The sequence below is a fragment of the Hyperolius riggenbachi genome, chromosome 10 (assembly GCF_040937935.1).
Source record: "Hyperolius riggenbachi isolate aHypRig1 chromosome 10, aHypRig1.pri, whole genome shotgun sequence".
In the NCBI taxonomy this organism is placed as follows: Eukaryota; Metazoa; Chordata; class Amphibia; order Anura; family Hyperoliidae; genus Hyperolius; species Hyperolius riggenbachi.
The window spans coordinates 278,277,136-278,298,630 of NC_090655.1; the positions used below are offsets into that span (position 1 = coordinate 278,277,136).

Sequence of the window (21,495 nt, forward strand, 5' to 3'; positions counted from 1 at the left end):
AAAGCACTTAGTGAATGGTAGTTGCTCTTTCCAACTGCCAACAAACTGTGTAGGGAGCAGGGATGCTGGCCAGCATCATTGTTTAAATTCTTTTTAGGGAATATCTTTATAAAGAAAAAAAGCCTTGCTGAGAATCCCCCTATGAAGAGATGGATTAGTCCAAAACCTGTCACTTCTCTCAGATTTCTACTGCCTACTGTAAGTGACAGCAACATAGGAGAAAAGTAATTTATGGCTCATTTCACTCTGAAAAAAATGTACTTCTTATTTGTATATGTTTGCACATATTTAAACTTTTGCAGTTTTTCGCTGTAGTGCACCTTTAAGTGGGATGTGAACTCCTCCATAACTCAAAAGAAAGCGCAGCAGAGGTTGTTCTTCCTCAGGCAGCTGAGGAAGTTTGAAATGTCGCAGGAACTGATGACCAACTTCTACACTGCCACCATTGAGTCTGTCCTCTGCTCCTCAATCATCGTCTGGTACTCCGGAGCGAATGCAAAGGACAAGCACAAACTCCAGAGGGTAATCAGTGCAGCTGAGAAGATCATTGGGTCACCCCTGTCCCCCTTGGACCTCCTCTATACATCGAGAATGACCTCCAGGGCCAACAGGATTACGCTAGACCCCTCTCACCCTTGCAGTCGATTCTTCATCCCCCTTCCCTTAGGCAGCCGCTACAGGACCATTCTCACCAAAATCACCAGGCATAGAAACACCTCCTTTCCCAAGCGGTCCTCCTACTCAACTCAAGCTCCCTCTACACTGACTAATTTACCTAAGCCGCCCCAGCGGACGAGAGTACGCGGCCTGCAGGCTTGCCCCCAGCCGGTTGCACTGCACCATACCGTGTCTGTCTTAAATAATTGACTTGCCTAAATGCACTAGAGTGGTCGCTATGTGTTGCATTGCTGCCATTGTGTTCTTGTTCTTGTAGCGAATATCTGTACCATATTGAGTCATTAATGCACTATTGTAAAATGCCAATTGCCATGTGTCCACAAATAATTCCGGGTGCGTGCTTGTCGTACTTGGCGAATAAAGTGGATTCTGAAGTGCGCTTACAGCACCCAGCACAGCACTACAAACAGCCTGTGCCTTTAGCACCATACTGGCAGGGGCCACCTCTCCTCCACCTAAGTGCGCTTACAGCACCCAGCGGAGCACTACAAACAGCCTGTGCCTTTAGCACCATACTGGCTGGGGCCACCTCTCCTCCACCTAAGTGCGCTTACAGCACCCAGCGCAGCACTACAAACAGCCTGTGCCTTTAGCACCATACTGGCAGGGGCCGCCTCTCCTCCACCTAAGTGCGCTTACAGCACCCAGCGCAGCACTACAAACAGCCTGTGCCTTTAGCACCATACTGGCTGGGGCTGCCTCTCCTCCACCCAATTGGGTTGCAGCACTACAAACTGCCTGTGCTTTTTGCTCCCAGTGCAGCACTACCAACCTCACACTGGGTTTAACCCAGCACTCGCCCTCCACCTATTACCTCTAATCAAAACCGCATTATTATCCAGCCAAAACGCTGGTCTAAATTACTTTTAAAGAGAATCTGTACTGTGAAAATCTTACATAAATAAATGTACCAGCCTGTTTGTCGTCTTCTCCTAGCCCCCCCTCTGTGACATTTTTGCTGCTTCCTGCTGCTTTCTTGGTGATAAAATCACTGTTGTATTCATTGTTTTTGTAAACAATGAAGATGGCCGTCAAACAGGAAATACATCATCAGAGCAGGTGCTTGTTTGCAGAGGCTCCTCTCAAACGTGACTTCACTGCTGTAATATTTCTCCTACTTGTTGCCTTAGCTGCTTGTCTGGGCTTTGAACTGATCTTTTTGCACTCACAGCTGTTCACAAGGTCACATACAGGCTGGCTGTGAGCAGAGACGCTGGCTGTGACTCATACACACAGAGCCTGCAGGGGGCATGGAGGGGCGTGCATAACTTCTCCCTATCACAGCACATTACTCTCTGGGCTGACAAGGTTCGACAAAGGAAAGATGATTAGTTATATTACAGAATCAGTGTAACTAGTAAAGGCTGCAGTAATGCAGACTACATTAGAACATGTATAGGAACTTATAGGATAGAACAAATAAGGCTGAAAATGTTGTTACAGAGTCTCTTTAAGCCTTTACACAGACAGATTGATTCCCATATAGGCACCCTAATAAAGCCCCTGGGATACATTGGTATGGCATATTTGTGCCTGAATATGCAATATATTAATAATCCTTGATTAATCTTTGACTAAATTACAGACACTTTTATGCAAATATTGTGCCCTACTCTCCATAGACTATTGAATATACCGTATTACCCGAGGACTCCATATGCCCCCAAAAACGTTTTTAACTGTATATAAAGACCTGATGTATGATGTATTAATGCAAATTTTATCTGAAGTGGTTCAAGAATGCAATTTTATGTGAAGTGTTTTTATTTGATTGTAATTGGTCCTATGAAATGTCATTGATAATTGAAATCTTCAGTTTCTGAGTGCCCTGTTTGATTTATCTAAGGCACTATTACTCAACCTGAGGAAGCAGCTTACGCCATGAAACGTGTTGTCTTTTTGAGTGCTCAATAAATGTCCTTTATTATAGCAAGGCCTACTGAATCCTTAAGATAGGACCACATTACATTTATGTATTCCAATAGAGATTTTGCTATCACTAAGACACACTATATTGATCTGGGCACCTCCTACCACTCTGCTATCTCATTTTGGACACTTTCTGTTCAAATGTAAATAAAAGCTGAGAAATGTTTTGGTTTCCCCCCCACAATAATGCCTCTTGTACGTCGTCTTTTCTTTTGGGAGACACCGATGTCATTTCCCGTCACAAAATGAGTTGCTGGTTGAATAAAAGTAACTTTAAGTCAAAATTTGCCAGGATTATGAATAATTATGGGCAGCACTGTATGTCACAGGCAGAGTCCTTTACCAGTACACTATCCTGTCACAGCTGGGCACATATTTATCTCATCATGTCAGCTCACAGTTCAGGGACTTTAATGCTTTACAAACCAATGCACTGAGCAAACATGCTTTCTTTTGCAAATCAACAAAGTACATCAGAACATTTATAGCGAATACATTTTCCACACTCAACACAAGTGTCTAATAAGGAGTGACTTACACCCAAAACATTTCCCGCACTCAGCACATGAATAGGGCTTCACAGCAGTATGAGATCTCTCATGTTTGACAAGATTTGAATTCTGTGCAAAACATTTCCCACACTCAGCACAGGAATAGGGCTTCTCTCCAGTATGAGATAGCTCATGTCTGGCAAGACTTGGTTTCTGTGTAAAACATTTCCCACACTCAGCACATGAATAGGGCTTCTCACCAGTGTGGGATCTCTCATGTCTGACAAACGCTGATTTAAAGCTAAAACATTTCCCACATTCAGCACATGAATAAAAATTCTCACCAGTGTGAGATCTCTCATGACTGACAAGACTTGATTTACTCACAAAACATTTCCCACACTCAGCACATGAATAGGGCTTCACACCAGTGTGAGATCTCTCATGCCTGACAAGATGTGATTTACATCTAAAACATTTCCCACACTCAGCACAAAAATAGGGCTTCTCTCCAGTATGAGATAGCTCATGTCTGCCAAGAATTTGTTTCTTTGCAAAACATTTCCCACACTCAGCACATGAATAGGGCTTCTCACCAGTGTGAGATCTCTCATGTGTGACAAGGTCTGCTTTATATCTAAACCATTTCCCACACTCAGCACAAAAATAGGGCTTCTCTCCAGTATGAGATAGCTCATGTCTGCCAAGAATTTGTTTCTTTGCAAAACATTTCCCACACTCAGCACATGAATAGGGCTTCTCACCAGTGTGAGATCTCTCATGTATGACAAGGTCTGCTTTATATCTAAACCATTTCCCACACTCAGCACAAGAATAGGGCTTCTCACCAGTGTGAGATCTCTCATGTGTGACAAGGTCTGCTTTATATCTAAACCATTTCCCACACTCAGCACAAGAATAGGGCTTCACTCCAGTATGAGATAGCTCATGTCTGGCAAGACTTGGTTTCTGTGTAAAACATTTCCCACACTCAGCACATGAATAGGGCTTCTCACCAGTGTGGGATCTCTCATGTCTGACAAACGCTGATTTAAAGCTAAAACATTTCCCACATTCAGCACATGAATAAAGATTCTCACCAGTGTGAGATCTCTCATGACTGACAAGCTTTGATTTACTCACAAAACATTTCCCACACTCAGCACATGAATAGGGCTTCTCACCAGTGTGAGATCTCTCATGTGCGACAAGATGTGATTTCCATGCATAACATTTTCCACACGTGGAACAGGTATGAGACCCTCCAGCAGGAGGAGAGCTGTGCTGGGTAGGAGGCCCCTCAGGGTTAGACAGGTGAGGGGAGTCTGGAGGAATATTTGGGGTCACCAGGATATCTGCAGGGGACTCTTGTCCAGTGACATCATCCGTTGTACAGTCTGTGGATACAGAGAGATGGGTCTCTGAGAGGTTCCTGATGCCGGGACTCCGCCCTGCAAATAGAGAAACATCATCACTTCCTGTTAGAGAATTCTGAGGGAGGAACAATTATCATTAGGGATGAAAGGAAAGAGGATGGTCGGCACTGCTGTACAACTTCCTATATTTGGCAATGTGCAGACAAGTAGGTTGTGTGTTACATCATCACCTCACAGTCCATAAGAAGAGACTAAACAGGTACCGGTGCGGGGGTGGATAATGGTGGGTGCTGGTTGCTGGGAGCCTGACGGCAGTTTCACACACAAGTGCTTCTTCGGAGGCTATGACAAGAGGGCGGGGCTATATCTGCTCTAGTTGGAGAATAGTAACCTGCAATCCAAGATTACAGTGTGGGGAGGTCAGGGAGAGCGAGGCCAAACAACACGGCCGCTATTCCTAATGGAATTACAAGTCCTGCTGCAGCAGCTAATTATACAAGCCACTAACATAATATCCCATGATGAATATAGGTCAGGCCATGCAGAGCAGAGAATCTGGCTGACCTCATCCTCATATACAAGGACTGCCTGATTAGGGGAAGCCGGGGTTAGGAAGGTTTAACAGTTGTGAAAAACTTAACTCATTTCAATTTAAAAGAAACAGGGAGATTGGCCATTAGATGATGGGCAACAGCGAAATTCGAACTGGGGAGGAGATTGTGTCTCAGAAGTTCAGCAGAATAGGTGCTGTATCTATTCCTGATTCTCTCCTCTCTCACTTCAATTCAGCCGTGGGACAGATTAAGAAAGATGCCTGCTGGGTAAGTTTAACCACACCCACCCCTCCCCCTGCACACAACCACACTAATTAGGATTTAGAGTTGATCTCTGGATTTCATCCGGAGATCAACACTAATTACCACATATCGATCAGTATTTTAAAAGGACAACTGTAGCAAGAGGTATGTGGAGGCTGCCATATTTATTTCCTTTTAAGCAATACCACTTGCCTGGCAGCCCTGATGATCCACTGCCTCTAATACTTTGAACTATAGACCCTGAACAAGCATGCAGCAGATCAGGTGTTTCTGACATTGTCAGATCTGACAAGATTAGTTGCATGCTTGTTTCTGGTATGATTCAGACACTACTGCAAATAAATAGACCAGCAGGGCTGCCAGGCAACTGGTATTGTTAAAAAGGAAATAAATATGGCAGCCTCCTTATTCAACTCACTACAGTTCTCCTTAAAGTGTTAATTCACTAAAAAGCAAGACGTTGAGAGTCAGGATGACAGGATAACTTAAAAGAAGAGTAAGCTTTTGGCTGGGCAGCCTTCGTCAGACTCAATCCTGTTTGCTTACAAGCTGTAGGAACAGACAGCTGTATACATGCAACATCAGAAGGGACATATAGATTTTTTTATTTTTGCAAGCATAAATATATGTCATTAACTACTTGCCGATCGCTCCATGCCAATTGGCGTGAACGCGGCAGCAGGCCCAGGACCGCTCCACGCCGATTGAAGCCTATGACAGACGATCACACTGATTGGCTGGCGGGGGGAGGGTGGGAGTGGGTAGAATAAAAAAAATAATAATGAAATTTATTATAAAAATAATATAGAAAATATGTATACAAAAAACGGGGGAGCAATCAGACCCCACCAACAGAGAGCTCTGTTGGTGGGGAGAATGGGGGGGGGGGGGAATCACTTATTTGCTGAGTTGTGTGGCCCTGCAGCGAGGCCTTAAAGCTACAGTGGCCAATTTGACAAAAAAATGGCCTGGTCTTTAGGGGGGGGTTTAACACTGCGGTCCTCAAGTGGTTAAGATACCTTAAAGGGAACCTTAACAGAGGGATACGGATGTTTCCTTTTAAACAAGACCAGTTGCTTGTCAGTCCTGCTGATATCTATGGCTGCAGTAGTGGCTGAATCACACAACTGGAACAAGCATGCAGCTAATCCCGTCTGACTTCAGTCAGAGCACCTGATCTGCATGCTTGTTGAGGGGCTGTGGCTAAAAGTATTAGAGACACAGGATCAGCAGGAGAGTCAGGCAACTGGTATTATTTTAAAAAGGAAAAATCCATATCCTTTTCAGTTTAGGTCCCCTTTAAATGAAACAGAACATCTAAATGGGGTCTTCAGAGGTTGTTAGCTGATGCTGATTTATGACTAATAGATAAGACTCCTTGTTTACCGAATCCTCCCATAATTGGGACTCAGACTGTCACAGAGGCATAGTAAATTCTGAGTTCACAAGTTTTAGCTACAAGCAAAGTGAATGCAATGTTTTTCGAGGCTGTCACTGCCCTGAAGGGGGGCTTCAAATCATCAACAGAGAGATTAATAGCAGAGACAAAATGTATAAATTGGTTTCAAAGCTGCGGACAAAGGATTGAATAAAGACAAGAACTTTTTATATTGGTATGAGGCCAATGATGTTTAAAGAGGAACCGTAACCAAGAATTGAACTTCATCCCAATCAGTAGCTGATACCCCCTTTCCCATGAGAAATCGTCTCCTTTTCTAAAACAGATCACCAGGCGCTCTGTATGGCTGATATTGTGGCAAAACCCCTCCCACAGTGTGATATCAGGACCATGGTTCTGACATCACACTGTGGGAGCATTATTGCATTGTGGAAAATAACAGCGTTTTCCAACTGCCATAAAAGCAATCAGCATCTCCTTCCACTGACATCACCTGCCAGCAGTAAAAATGTCACCATGTGCTAAATGTCAGAATGTAAATCAGGGAGAGGAAAGATTTTAAAATGGGCAAACACTGACTCAATCATCTAAACATAATTATATAATTATTGTAAAAATGAAGCACTTTTTTATTACATTATTTTCAATGGAGTTCCTCTTTACTGGAATAACTCTTTCTCAGCCTAGATAAATATAGCATCCATTCTGCTTGTAGCTAAAACTTGTGAACTAAGAATTTACGATTCCTCTGTGACAGTCCGAGTCCCAATTGTGTGAGGATTGAGTACACAAGGAGTCTTATCTATTAGTCATAAATCAGCTAACAACCTCTCACCCCATTTAGCTGTTCTTTTTCATTTAAGGCATCTTAATGACATGTATTTATGCTTGCAAAAAATCTATGTATTCCTTTTGATGTTGCATGTTTACAGCTATCTGTTCCAACATCTTGTAAGCAAACAGGACTGAAATCTGACAAAGGCTGCCCAACCGAAAGCTTACCCTTACTTCACTGACTCACTAAAGAGGCTTTCTTTATTAATATATAGGGATAAGCTTTCACAGTGAGAGTGTTGTCTTATCACTCTAGTCCTTAAGTTATCACCTTATTTTCACATGCAGTAGGTGGAGAGGGGAGGAGCACGAGCAGGCAGGATGTAGCTCCACCCACCCACTGCTGCCAGGATGATTACAGCAAGCCTGTGTAGGACAGCAACGGAAGGAGAGAGAGAGGCTGTGTCTGTGTGTAGTGTTTGTGCGCAGTGTATGTGTATACACACTTGGGGCTTGATTCACAAAGCGGTGCTAACCTACTTAGCACGTCTAAAGTCTTTAGACGCGCTAACCAGGGTGCTAAGTAGGTTAGCACCGGATTTCTCAATCAGATCGCGCGCTAACTTTGCGCGCGCAAAGTCTTACGCGCGCTAAGTGCCATAGGCTTTAATGGGCACTTCGCGCGGAGCGCCCTGCGCTCTGTGCAGTACGCGCGTAAAGTTTTACGCGCATAAAGTTTTGCGCGCGTAAAGTTTTATGCGCGAAAACCTTGTTTAGACGTGCTAAGGGGGTTTTCACAGGCGTGCTAACAGTTAGCACCGCTTTGTGAATCAAGCCCTTGGTGTCTCTCTCTCCCTCCCTACCTCTCTGTCTATGACAATGAGCATGTTTACTCAGCTTCCTTGGTCGCCCATGGCGAGGCCTATTCTGAGTGGAACCTGTCCTGTTGAACCTCTGAATGGTCTTGGCCACCCTGCTGCAGCTCAGTGTCAGAGTGTTGGCAATCGTCTTATAGTCTAGGCCATCTTTATGTGGAGCAACAATTCTTTTTTTTAAGCTCCTCAGAGTGTTCTCTGCCATGAGGAGCCATGCTGAGCTTCCAGTGACCAGTATGAGGGAGTGTGAGAGCGATAACACCAAATGTACCACACCTGCTCCCCATTCGCACCGGAGACCTTGTAACACTAACCAGTCACATGACCCCAGGGAGGGAAAGGGCCGGAACCAATTCCCTTCCTCTGCTAAGTTCTCTCCTAGGACATCATTCTTCATCTTCTGCTTAAAATAACTTCTCAACACTCTGTAAATGAAAAAGTACTGCAAAATTATGTTTTTTGTTGCTTGCTGGTGGCTTAAATGGCCATTTATTGATAAGATATGAAAATATCACCAAGGAGAAAACTTAGGAAATAAGTGAATTGGATTGGGCCCTGAATTGTCTAATAGAGTAGAATTTTGACATTTGTCACTTATAATCTGATCTGATAATAATAATCTGAACATTTGTATAGCGCTTTTCTCCTGTCGGACTCAAAGCGCTCAAGAGCTGCAGCCACTGGGACGCGCTCAAGAGGCCACCCTGCAGTGTTAGGGAGTCTTGCCTTGAACTCCGTACTGAATAGGTACTTGACCTAGCCAGGATTCGAACCCTGGTCTCCCATGTCAAAGGCAGAGCCCTTAACCAGTACTCTTTCCAGCCACCACTTAGGGGTGTCCTCACTTTTGTTCCCAGCGGTTTAGACATTAATGGCTGTGTGTTGAGTTATGTTGGTGGAACAGCAAATTTACACCATTATACAAGCTGTACACTGACTGCTTTACATTGTATCAAAGGGGTAGATTCATGAAACTGTGGTAATATTACCCCACATACTGAGAGGAAGATGATCTATACTGTGCCCAGCAGGGACATATCTGTTACTCAGTTTAGTAAGGCTTTTGAATATCTAATGTTTATCACTCACCAATTCTCATCTCTGCAATAATGTCTTCCTCCTTAGATGTCATCATCAGGTTCCCCTCCTCCATAGGCTGCTGATCACTCTTCACATACGCCTCTTCCTCTTTAATTGTCCTCATGTCTCCCTCCTCCATAGCCTTCTGATCACTCCTCACATATGTCTCTTCTTCCTGTTTAATTGTCCTCATCATGTCACCCTCCTCCATAGACTGCAGATCACTCCTCACATACGTCTCTTCTTCCTCTTTACTTGTCCTCATCATGTCACCCCCCTCTATAGACTGCTGATCACTCCTCACATACATCTCTTCTTCTTCCTCTTTCTTTATCCTCATCATGTCACCCTCCTCCATAGGCTGCTGATCACTCCTCACATACGTCTCTTCTTCTTCCTCTTTACTTGTCCTCATCATGTCACCCCCCTCTATAGACTGCTGATCACTCCTCACATACGTCTCTTCTTCTTCCTCTGTACTTGTCCCCATCATGTCACCCCCCTCTATAGACTGCTGATCACTCCTCACATACGTCTCTTCTTCTTCCTCTTTAACCACAGCACTTACATGAATCCGTTCTCCACCCTAATCACACAAAATAAGAAGCACTTTATAATGTGAGCACAGATAACAGCATAGACAACAGGAAACAATATCACATAGTTTGGGGTCTCTAATGACACTCAGTTCCACCTACCTGATAATGGCGGGGGGTGGTGGGAACTTCCTGTGGACAATCCCGGGAATAAAGAGGGCCTGTATATCTCTCTGGTGGGTCTCTGTTACTGGATCCATCTGTAGGAAACACACACACTGACTTTATACCATGGACTCAATTAACTAAGCGTTCCCTCATTGGAAAGTAAAAATTACAGACTAGTGAGGTAAATTACCGACTTGTGCAGTAAATACATACAAAATGTAAATTCACTAAGATTAGAGCATTTGGTAAAACAAATAAAATGTTGGGTATTTTTAAGATCTGGCTGGACCTGTCAATAACTAGAAATCAGCATGTGGTAAAATTCACAGACTAGGGAGAAAGCCAATAGGAAGAGCCACCTGGTCCTGCTACTCATCCCATTTGATCAGATGCACTGCCGGGAGGGACATCAGAAAGATAAACAAAATACAATAAAGAGACATTTACAGAGGCTGCCCTGTATCCCTTTAGACATGCAGATCTATATACTGGTACACAGAAGAGGCCCTTTAGTGGCATGCATACACATCTAAAGGGATGCAGGAAGCCCTTTACTCTCTAGTAAGCTGTCACACAGGAATGGGATATGCAGACACTTGTAGGAGAGAACCTCAGCTTGCTGCAGAGACCTCCTCCACAGCTGTGAGACTTCTGCATTACCGAGCAGGTCTTACTGAACTGAAGCAACATTTCTCGTTAGATTACCTATTACAGCATGTGTGACAATCTTACTGCACTTGGGAAAGAAAAGTCTTAAATACAGAATTCAGTATTTTACCAAACATTTTTTTTTCTGCGCCAAACTGCCCTTAGTGAATTGAGGTCATTGTGTGTTTGTGTTTATCTGATGAGGGGAATCTAGGAGGACCCCAAGCACTGCTTTCTCCATTACAAGTAATAAAGAATCTCCTCTTACCCGGTGATGTGAGGGGTGGCTGATTCTCCATCATGGCGTCCTTGTAGAGGTCCTGGTGTCCTTCTATATACTGCCCCTCCTCCATGGAGAAACTGATGGTGACATCCTGACACCTAATGGGAACCTGACACACACAATGATACAGTCACCACCCAGACACACCCCTTGCTGTTACTGGATAATATCCCATAATTCCCAGCACCGCTCACCTCTCCTGTCAGCAGCTCCATCATCTTCCTGGTGATTTCCAGAATCTTCTGCTTGTTGTGTTCCTCAGATATCAGGGAATGAGGTGGGGGCACCGTGGTTGTCACATGATCACCAGACTTCACTGGAGCAAAACTCTGTATTGAAAGACCAACATTAACGTTGCATGACTGTCCAAGAATTCACTTTCACCTCTCCTTTCACACCAGTCAGGTGTGTTTTATTAATAGAGATAAGAGTTATGTCATGTGACCTCCCAGAATACTCCTCACCTCTCCAGTCAGCAGATAGATGATCTCCAGGGTGAGGTTGAATATTCTCTCAGTCATGTGACTCTGGTCCTCATCCATACTCAGTGATTTGGTCATGTGATCTGTACAGGATGCTGCTGCCTTTGGATAGATAATATGGGAAGGATAATCTATGTTATACGGCTGTCAGTGGTGAAACTACCAATACAGGACCCCCCTCTCCAGCACTCCCCATTGCTGTCACTTGTGGGTGGTGGGGCCATGCAGAGTATTGCAGGAAAGCATAATAAGCTGGCTTAAAGGCTACATGTGCACAGTAGAATCCCTTTATAGTAAATTCCAAGGGACCAGGAAAACTAGTTTATTATATCAGAAGTTTACTATATCAGAATAGGTCGTACATTGTATATTTCTACAGACACATTTGCTGGGACCTGTAGACTGAGATTACAAAAGCCAGAGGTTAACTATATCAGAGTTTACATTAATTAGATTCTACAGTACTGGGAAAGAAATGGCATTACTGGGGTGGGGACATTACATACTGGAGGATAATGGCAATGCTGGGGGACACAGGAGGGACATGGCTATACTGGGGGAGAAATGGCATTACTGGGGTGGGGGACATTACATACTGGAGGATAATGGCAATGCTGGGGGACACGGGGGGGGGGGGGGCATGGCTATACTGGGGGAGAAATGGTATTACTGGGGAGGGGGACATTACATACTGGAGGATAATGGCCATTCTGGGGGACACGGAAGGACATGCCTATACTGGGGTGGGGGACATTACATACTGAAGAATAATGGCAATGCTGGGGGACACAGGGGGGACATGGCTATACTGGGAAAGAAATGGCATTACTGGGGTGGGGGACATTATATACTGGAGGATAATGGCAATGCTGGGGTACACAGGGGGGACATGGCTATACTGGGAAAGAAATGGCATTACTGGGGTGGGGGACATTACATACTGGAGGATAATGGCAAGGCTGGGGGACACAGGGGGGACATGGCTATACTGGGAAAGAAATGGCATTACTGGGGTGGGGGACATTATATACTGGAGGATAATGGCAATGCTGGGGACACATGGGGACATGGCTACACTGGGAAAGAAATGGCATTACTGGGGTGGGGACACTACATACTGGAGGATAATGGCAATGCTGGGGGACACAGGAGGGACATGGCTACACTGGGGGAGAAATGGCATCACTGGGGTGGGGGACATTATATACTGGAGGATAATGCCAATGCTGGGGGACACGGGGTGGGGAACATTACATACTGGAGGATAATGGCAATGCTGGGGGACACAGGAGGGACATGGCTATACTGGGGGAGAAATGGCATTACTGGGGTGGGGGACATTACATACTGGAGGATAATGGCAATGCTGTGGGACACGGGGGGGGGGGGCATGGCTATACTGGGGGAGAAATGGTATTACTGGGGAGGGGGACATTACATACTGGAGGATAATGGCAATTCTGGGGGACACGGAAGGACATGCCTATACTGGGGTGGGGGACATTACATACTGAAGGATAATGGCAATGCTGGAGGACACAGGGGGGACATGGCTATACTGGGAAAGAAATGGCATTACTGGGGTGGGGGACATTATATACTGGAGGATAATGGCAATGCTGGGGTACACAGGGGGGACATGGCTATACTGGGAAAGAAATGGCATTACTGGGGTGGGGGACATTACATACTGGAGGATAATGGCAATGCTGGGGGACACAGGGGGGACATGGCTATACTGGGAAAGAAATGGCATTACTGGGGTGTGGGACATTATATACTGGAGGATAATGGCAATGCTGGGGACACAGGGGGACATGGCTATACTGGGGGAGAAATGGCATTACTGGGGTGGGGGACATTACATACTGGAGGATAATGGCAATGCTGGGGGACACGGGGGGGGGGGGGCATGGCTATACTGGGGGAGAAATGGTATTACTGGGGAGGGGGACATTACATACTGGAGGATAATGGCAATTCTGGGGGACACGGAAGGACATGCCTATACTGGGGTGGGGGACATTACATACTGAAGGATAATGGCAATGCTGGGGGACACAGGGGGGACATGGCTATACTGGGAAAGAAATGGCATTACTGGGGTGGGGGACATTATAGACTGGAGGATAATGGCAATGCTGGGGTACACAGGGGGGACATGGCTATACTGGGAAAGAAATGGCATTACTGGGGTGGGGGACATTACATACTGGAGGATAATGGCAATGCTGGGGGACACAGGGGGGACATGGCTATACTGGGAAAGAAATGGCATTACTGGGGTGGGGGACATTATATACTGGAGGATAATGGCAATGCTGGGGACACAGGGGGACATGGCTACACTGGGAAAGAAATGGCATTACTGGGGTGGGGACATTACATACTGGAGGATAATGGCAATGCTGGGGGACACAGGAGGGACATGGCTACACTGGGGGAGAAATGGCATCACTGGGGTGGGGGACATTACATACTGGAGGATAATGGCAATGCTGGGGGACACGGGGTGGGGAACATTACATACTGGAGGATAATGGCAATGCTGGGGGACACAGGAGGGACATGGCTATACTGGGGGAGAAATGGCATTACTGGGGTGGGGGACATTACATACTGGAGGATAATGGCAATGCTGTGGGACACGGGGGGGGGGGGCATGGCTATACTGGGGGAGAAATGGTATTACTGGGGAGGGGGACATTACATACTGGAGGATAATGGCAATTCTGGGGGACACGGAAGGACATGCCTATACTGGGGTGGGGGACATTACATACTGAAGGATAATGGCAATGCTGGAGGACACAGGGGGGACATGGCTATACTGGGAAAGAAATGGCATTACTGGGGTGGGGGACATTATATACTGGAGGATAATGGCAATGCTGGGGTACACAGGGTGGACATGGCTATACTGGGAAAGAAATGGCATTACTGGGGTGGGGGACATTACATACTGGAGGATAATGGCAATGCTGGGGGACACAGGGGGGACATGGCTATACTGGGAAAGAAATGGCATTACTGGGGTGTGGGACATTATATACTGGAGGATAATGGCAATGCTGGGGACACAGGGGGACATGGCTATACTGGGGGAGAAATGGCATTACTGGGGTGGGGGACATTACATACTGGAGGATAATGGCAATGCTGGGGGACACGGGGGGGGGGGGGGCATGGCTATACTGGGGGAGAAATGGTATTACTGGGGAGGGGGACATTACATACTGGAGGATAATGGCAATTCTGGGGGACACGGAAGGACATGCCTATACTGGGGTGGGGGACATTACATACTGAAGGATAATGGCAATGCTGGGGGACACAGGGGGGACATGGCTATACTGGGAAAGAAATGGCATTACTGGGGTGGGGGACATTATATACTGGAGGATAATGGCAATGCTGGGGTACACAGGGGGGACATGGCTATACTGGGAAAGAAATGGCATTACTGGGGTGGGGGACATTACATACTGGAGGATAATGGCAATGCTGGGGGACACAGGGGGGACATGGCTATACTGGGAAAGAAATGGCATTACTGGGGTGGGGGACATTATATACTGGAGGATAATGGCAATGCTGGGGACACAGGGGGACATGGCTATACTGGGAAAGAAATGGCATTACTGGGGTGGGGACATTACATACTGAAGGATAATGGCAATGCTGGGGGACACAGGGGGACATGGCTACACTGGGAAAGAAATTACATTACTGGGGTGGGGGACATTACATACTGGAGGATAATGGCAATGCTGGGGGACACATGGAGGACATGGGTATACTGGGGAAGAAATGGCATTACTGGGGTGGGGGACATTACATACTGGAGGATAATGGCAATGCTGGGGGACACATGGAGGACATGGGTATACTGGGGAAGAAATGGCATCACTGGGGTGGGGGATATTACATACTGGAGGATAATGGCAATGCTGGAGGACACAGGGAGGACATGGCTATACTGGGAAAGAAATGGAATTACTGGGGAGGGAGATATTACATACTGGAGGATAATGGCAATGTGTGAGGAAACGCGAAAAAGCCGCCGCTAATACTCAGAGTAAGGCGGCTGACTCCGCGTTCAACATGGCAGCTGGTGCGCAGTCGGAGCGCGGAGAAACCGCCGCATGCTCAAACAACAGGGCGGCGTATTCCGCGTCAGACGCGGCAAGTTGCACGCATAGGCCTGTTCCTCACAGTAATGCGGAATGCGGAGAAAACGCTGCATGCACAGGCAGCGGTGCGGCGGATTCCGCATCCAATACAGCTGAAACATTACAACAAATGACTGGTGTGGCTGGGACTGATAGTCCACACTGGTTTAGGAGGACGCGCGCGCAGAGAGGCAGGGCCTTTATGACAGTCAGAAGGGGGTCAGCTGACCAAGCCGGTCAGCTGACAATTTCAGCAACTTTCATTGGTCCAGCACTTAGGGGAGGCGCTGGAGAGCGCTGGTGTATATATACTGGGTGCTGGTCATTCATCTGGTGTCTGGCGTTGCGATCACTACGTGGTAGCACTCAGACCTTGTCTGTATCTGTGTTATTAGACCAGTTTCTTAGGTGTTGATGATCACGGAGCTCACACCTTAGTCTAGGAATTCTGTTATTATCTGTGTTATTATCTAGACCAGTTTCCTAGGTGTTGACGATCAAGGAACTCACACCTTACTCTAGGAATTCTGTACCATCTGTATTATTGTTATTATAGTCTAGTTCCAGGAGTGTTGAGTAACTTGGCGCTCACACTCAAGCCTAGGCATTGTTGATTATCTGTTATGACCTTCTGCTTTCCTGACCATTCTTCTGATCTCTGATTCTGTACCTTTGTCATTCTGATACCCCATTGCCAAACTCTGCTATTCCAAGTATTCTGCATCTGTCTCCTGTCTCTGTACTGTATCTGTCCGTGTGTTAACGACCTGGCCTGCCCGACCTCGAGAATTATCTCTCCTGTTAAGAGATAGTTCACAGATCTGTTAGTGACACTTCCCTATTTGGTGTCACTCACGTTCTGTCCTTCCCACTCTCTCAGCCTGGCTCCTCCCCTTGGGGAGCATCAGACCTGTGGAAGGAATCTGATCCTTAGCAGTATCTCTTACTGTCTAGCACCCTTCTCACGGGTGCTTTCCTCAAAGTATTACTGTTGCACCAAACACTTGTATCTCTCAGGTGTCCAGAGGTTAGAGATATATCTGATTATCGGTGATACTGCAGATCATCAATAATCGGGTATATATCTGCATTCTCGGTGATACTGCAGATCACCGGTAATCAGACCCTCTCTGTGTTACACCGATCGTTACACAATGCTGGGGACACAGGGGGACATGGCTATACTGGGGAAGAAATGGCATTACTGGGGTGGGGGATATTACATACTGGAGGATAATGGCAATGCTGGAGGACACAGGGAGGACATGGTTATACTAGGAAAGAAATGGCATTACTGGGGTGGGGGACATTACATACTGGAGTTTAATGGCAATGCTGGGGGGGGGACAACAGGGGGACATGGCTATACTGGGAAAGAAATGGCATTACTGGGGTGGAGGACATTACATACTGGAGGATAGTGACAATGCTGGGGGACACAGGGGGACATGGCTATACTGGGGGAGAAATGGCATTACTGGGGTGGGGGACATTACATACTGGAGGATAATGGCAATGCTGGGGGACACAGGGGGACATGGCTATACTGGGGGAGAAATGGCATTACTGGGGTGGGGGACATTACATACTGGAGGATAATGGTAATGCTGGGGGACACAGGGGGGGCATGGCTATACTGGGGGAGAAATGTCATTACTGGGGTGGGGACATTACATACTGGAGGATAATGGCAATGCTGGGGACACAGGGGGGACATGGCTGTACTGGGGAGAAATGGCATTACTGGGGTGGGGGACATTACATACTGAAGGATAATTGGTGGTATTCTTCAATGTAATTTTGCCAGAAATTTCCTGTTGAATATACAGAAATGTGTAAAGGTGAAATTTATTGTGAATTTTCTTCAGTTCTGCAAAAAAGTTCAGTGAATGAAAATGGGCCAATTCCCATGAGATCAAGCTTAAAGAATGTGCTGCTCTTCCCTATTCACAGGCTTAGAAGGCATCTGTGAGAGCAATAGGGAGAGGGGAGATTGCAGTACATGAGCTGGTATTCTGCACATTATCAGCTGTATCGGGTGTAACAGGAGCTGTATAGAGATAGTGCTGGTATTCTGCACATTATCAGCTGTATGGGGTGTAACAGGAGATGTATAGAGAAAGTGCTGCTATTCTGCACATTATCAGCTGTATGGGGTGTAACAGGAGCTGTATAGAGATGGTGCTGGTATTCTGCACATTATCAGCTGTATGGGATGTAAAAGGAGATGTATAGAGATAGTGCTGCTATTCTGCACATTATCAGCTGTATGGGGTGTAACAGGAGCTGTATAGATATAGAGCTGGTATTCTGCACATTATCAGCTGTATGGGGGTGTAACAGGAGCTGTATAGAGATAGTGCTGGTACTCTGCACATTATCAGCTGTATGGGGTGTAACAGGAGCTGTATAGAGATAGTGCTGGTATTCTGCACATTATCAGCTGTATGGGGTGTAACAGGAGCTGTATAGAGATAGTGCTGGTATTCTGCACATTATCAGCTGTATGGGGTGTAACAGGAGCTGTACAGAGATAGTGCTGGTATTCTGCACATTATCAGCTGTATGGGGTGTAACAGGAGCTGTACAGAGATAGTGCTGGTATTCTGCACATTATCAGCTGTATGGGGTGTAACAGGAGCAGTATAGAGATAGTGCTGGTACACTGCACATTATCAGCTGTATGGGGTGTAACAGGAGCTGTATAGAGATAGTGTTGGTATTCTGCACATTATCAGCTGTATGGGGTGTAACAGGAGCTGTATAGAGATAGTGCTGGTACTCTGCACATTATCAGCTGTATGGGGTGTAACAGGAGCTGTGTAGAGATAGTGCTGGTACTCTGCACATTATCGGCTGTATGGGGTGTAACAGGAGCTGTATAGAGATAGTGCTGGTACTCTGCACATTATCAGCTGTACGGGGTGTAACAGGAGCTGTATAGAGATACTGCTGTTACTCTGCACATTATCAGCTGTATGGGGTGTAACAGGAGCTGTATAGAGATAGTGCTGGTACTCTGCACATTATCAGCTGTATGGGGTGTAGCAGGAGCTGTATAGAGATAGTGCTGGTACTCTGCACATTATCAGCTGTATGGGGTGTAACAGGAGCTGTATAGAGATAGTGCTGGTACTCTGCACATTATCAGCTGTATGGGGTGTAACAGGAGCTGTATAGAGATAGTGCTGGTACTCTGCACATTATCAGCTGTATGGGGTGTAAAAGGAGCTGTATAGAGATAGTGCTGGTATTCTGCACATTATCAGCTGTATGGGGTGTAACAGGAGCTGTATAGAGTTAGTGCTGGTACTCTGCACATTATCAGCTGTATGGGGTGTAACAGGAGCTGTATAGAGATAGTGCTGGTATTCTGCACAGTATCAGCTGTATGGGGTGTAACAGGAGCTGTATAGTGATAGTGCTGGTACTCTGCACATTATCAGCTGTATGGGGTGTAACAGGAGCTGTATAGAGATAGTGCTGGTACTCTGCACATTATCAGCTGTATGGGGTGTAACAGGAGCTGTATACAGATAGTGCTGGTACTCTGCACATTATCAGCTGTATGGGGTGTAACAGGAGCTGTATAGAGATAGTGTTGGTATTCTGCACATTATCAGCTGTATGGGGTGTAACAGGAGCTGTATAGAGATAGTGCTGGTATTCTGCACATTATCAGCTGTATGGGGTGTAACAGGAGCTGTATAGAGATAGTGCTGGTACTCTGCACATTATCAGCTGTATGGGGTGTAACAGGAGTTGTATAGTGACAGTGCTGGTATTCTGCACATTATCAGCTGTATGGGGTGTAACAGGAGCTGTATAGAGATAGTGCTGGTACCCTGCGCATTATCAGCTGTATGGGGTGTAACAGGAGCTGTATAGAGATAGTGCTGGTACCCTGCGCATTATCAGCTGTATGGGGTGTAACAGGAGCTGTATAGAGATAGTGCTGGTATTCTGCACATTATCACCTGTATGGGGTGTAACAGGAGCTGTATAGAGATAGTGCTGGTATTCTGCACATTATCAGCTGTATGGGGTGTAACAGGAGCTGTATAGAGATGGTGCTGGTATTCTGCACATTATCAGCTGTATGGGGTGTAGCAGGAGCTGTATAGAGATAGTGCTGGTACTCTGCACATTATCAGCTGTATGGGGTGTAACAGGAGCTGTATAGAGATAGTGCTGGTATTCTGCACAGTATCAGCTGTATGGGGTGTAACAGGAGCTGTATAGAGATAGTGCTGGTACTCTGCACATTATCAGCTGTATGGGGTGTAACAGGAGCTGTATAGAGATAGTGCTGGTATTCTGCACATTATCAGCTGTATGGGGTGTAACAGGAGCTGTATAGAGATAGTGCTGGTACTCTGCACATTATCAGCTGTATGGGGTGTAACAGGAGCTGTATAGAGATAGTGCTGGTACTCTGCACATTATCAGCTGTATGGGGTGTAACAGGAGCTGTATAGAGATAGTGCTGGTATTCTGCACAGTATCAGCTGTATGGGGTGTAACAGGAGCTGTATAGAGATAGTGCTGGTACTCTGCACATTATCAGCTGTATGGGGTGTAACAGGAGCTGTATAGAGATGGTGCTGGTATTCTGCACATTATCGGCTGTATGGGGTGTAACAGGAGCTGTATAGAGATAGTGCTGGTACTCTGCACATTATCAGCTGTATGGGGTGTAACAGGAGCTGTATAGAGATAGTGCTGGTATTCTGCACATTATCGGCTGTATGGGGTGTAACAGGAGCTGTATAGAGATAGTGCTGGTATTCTGCACATTATCAGCTGTATGGGGTGTAACAGGAGCTGTATAGATATAGAGCTGGTATTCTGCACATTATCAGCTGTATGGGGTGTAACAGGAGCTGTATAGAGATAGTGCTGGTACTCTGCACATTATCGGCTGTATGGGGTGTAACAGGAGCTGTATAGAGATAGTGCTGGTATTCTGCACATTATCAGCTGTATGGGGTGTAACAGGAGCTGTACAGAGATAGTGCTGGTATTCTGCACATTATCAGCTGTATGGGGTGTAACAGGAGCTGTATAGAGATAGTGCTGACACTCTGCACATTATCAGCTGTATGGGGTGTAACAAGAGCTGTATAGAGATAGTGCTGGTACTCTGCACATTATCAGCTGTATGGGGAGTAACAGGAGCTGCATAGAGATAGTGCTGGTACTCTGCACATTATCAGCTGTATGGGGTGTAACAGGAGATGTATAGAGATAGTGCTGGTACTCTGCACATTATCAGCTGTATGGGATGTAACAGGAGCTGTATAGAGATAGTGCTGGTATTCTGCACATTATCGGCTGTATGGGGTGTAACAGGAGATGTATAGAGATAGTGCTGGTACTCTGCACATTATCGGCTGTATGGGGTGTGACAGGAGCTGTATAGAGATAGTGCTGGTATTCTGCACATTATCGGCTGTATGGGGTGTAACAGGAGCTGTATAGAGATAGTGTTGGTACTCTGCACATTATCAGCTGTATGGGGAGTAACAGGAGCTGTACAGAGATAGTGCTGGTACTCTGCACATTATCAGCTGTATGGGGTGTAACAGGCGCTGTATAGAGATGGTGCTGGTATTCTGCACATTATCAGCTGTATGGGGTGTAACAGGAGCTGTATAGAGATGGTGCTGGTATTCTGCACATTATCAGCTGTATGGGGTGTAACAGGAGCTGTATAGAGATAGTGCTGCTATTCTGCACATTATCAGCTGTATGGGGTGTAACAGGAGCTGTATAGAGATGGTGCT

General features: G+C 46.0%; 1 protein-coding gene across 1 annotated transcript in view; it reads right to left on the reverse strand.

Moving 5' to 3' along the window:
• Nucleotides 1-304: 304 nt before the first annotated feature.
• The window catches only part of LOC137537233 (zinc finger protein 850-like), an 81,633-nt gene continuing 60,442 nt past the window's right edge, over nucleotides 305-21,495 (reverse strand). The window contains exons 10-15 of the mRNA XM_068259328.1: nucleotides 11,520-11,639; nucleotides 11,250-11,384; nucleotides 11,041-11,164; nucleotides 10,119-10,216; nucleotides 9,430-10,006; nucleotides 305-4,549 (exon numbers count right to left, since the gene is read on the reverse strand). Of these exons, the coding sequence (XP_068115429.1) occupies nucleotides 3,114-4,549; nucleotides 9,430-10,006; nucleotides 10,119-10,216; nucleotides 11,041-11,164; nucleotides 11,250-11,384; nucleotides 11,520-11,639 (2,490 nt within the window). The 3' untranslated portion in view covers nucleotides 305-3,113. The remainder of the gene's footprint in view (nucleotides 4,550-9,429; nucleotides 10,007-10,118; nucleotides 10,217-11,040; nucleotides 11,165-11,249; nucleotides 11,385-11,519; nucleotides 11,640-21,495) is intronic.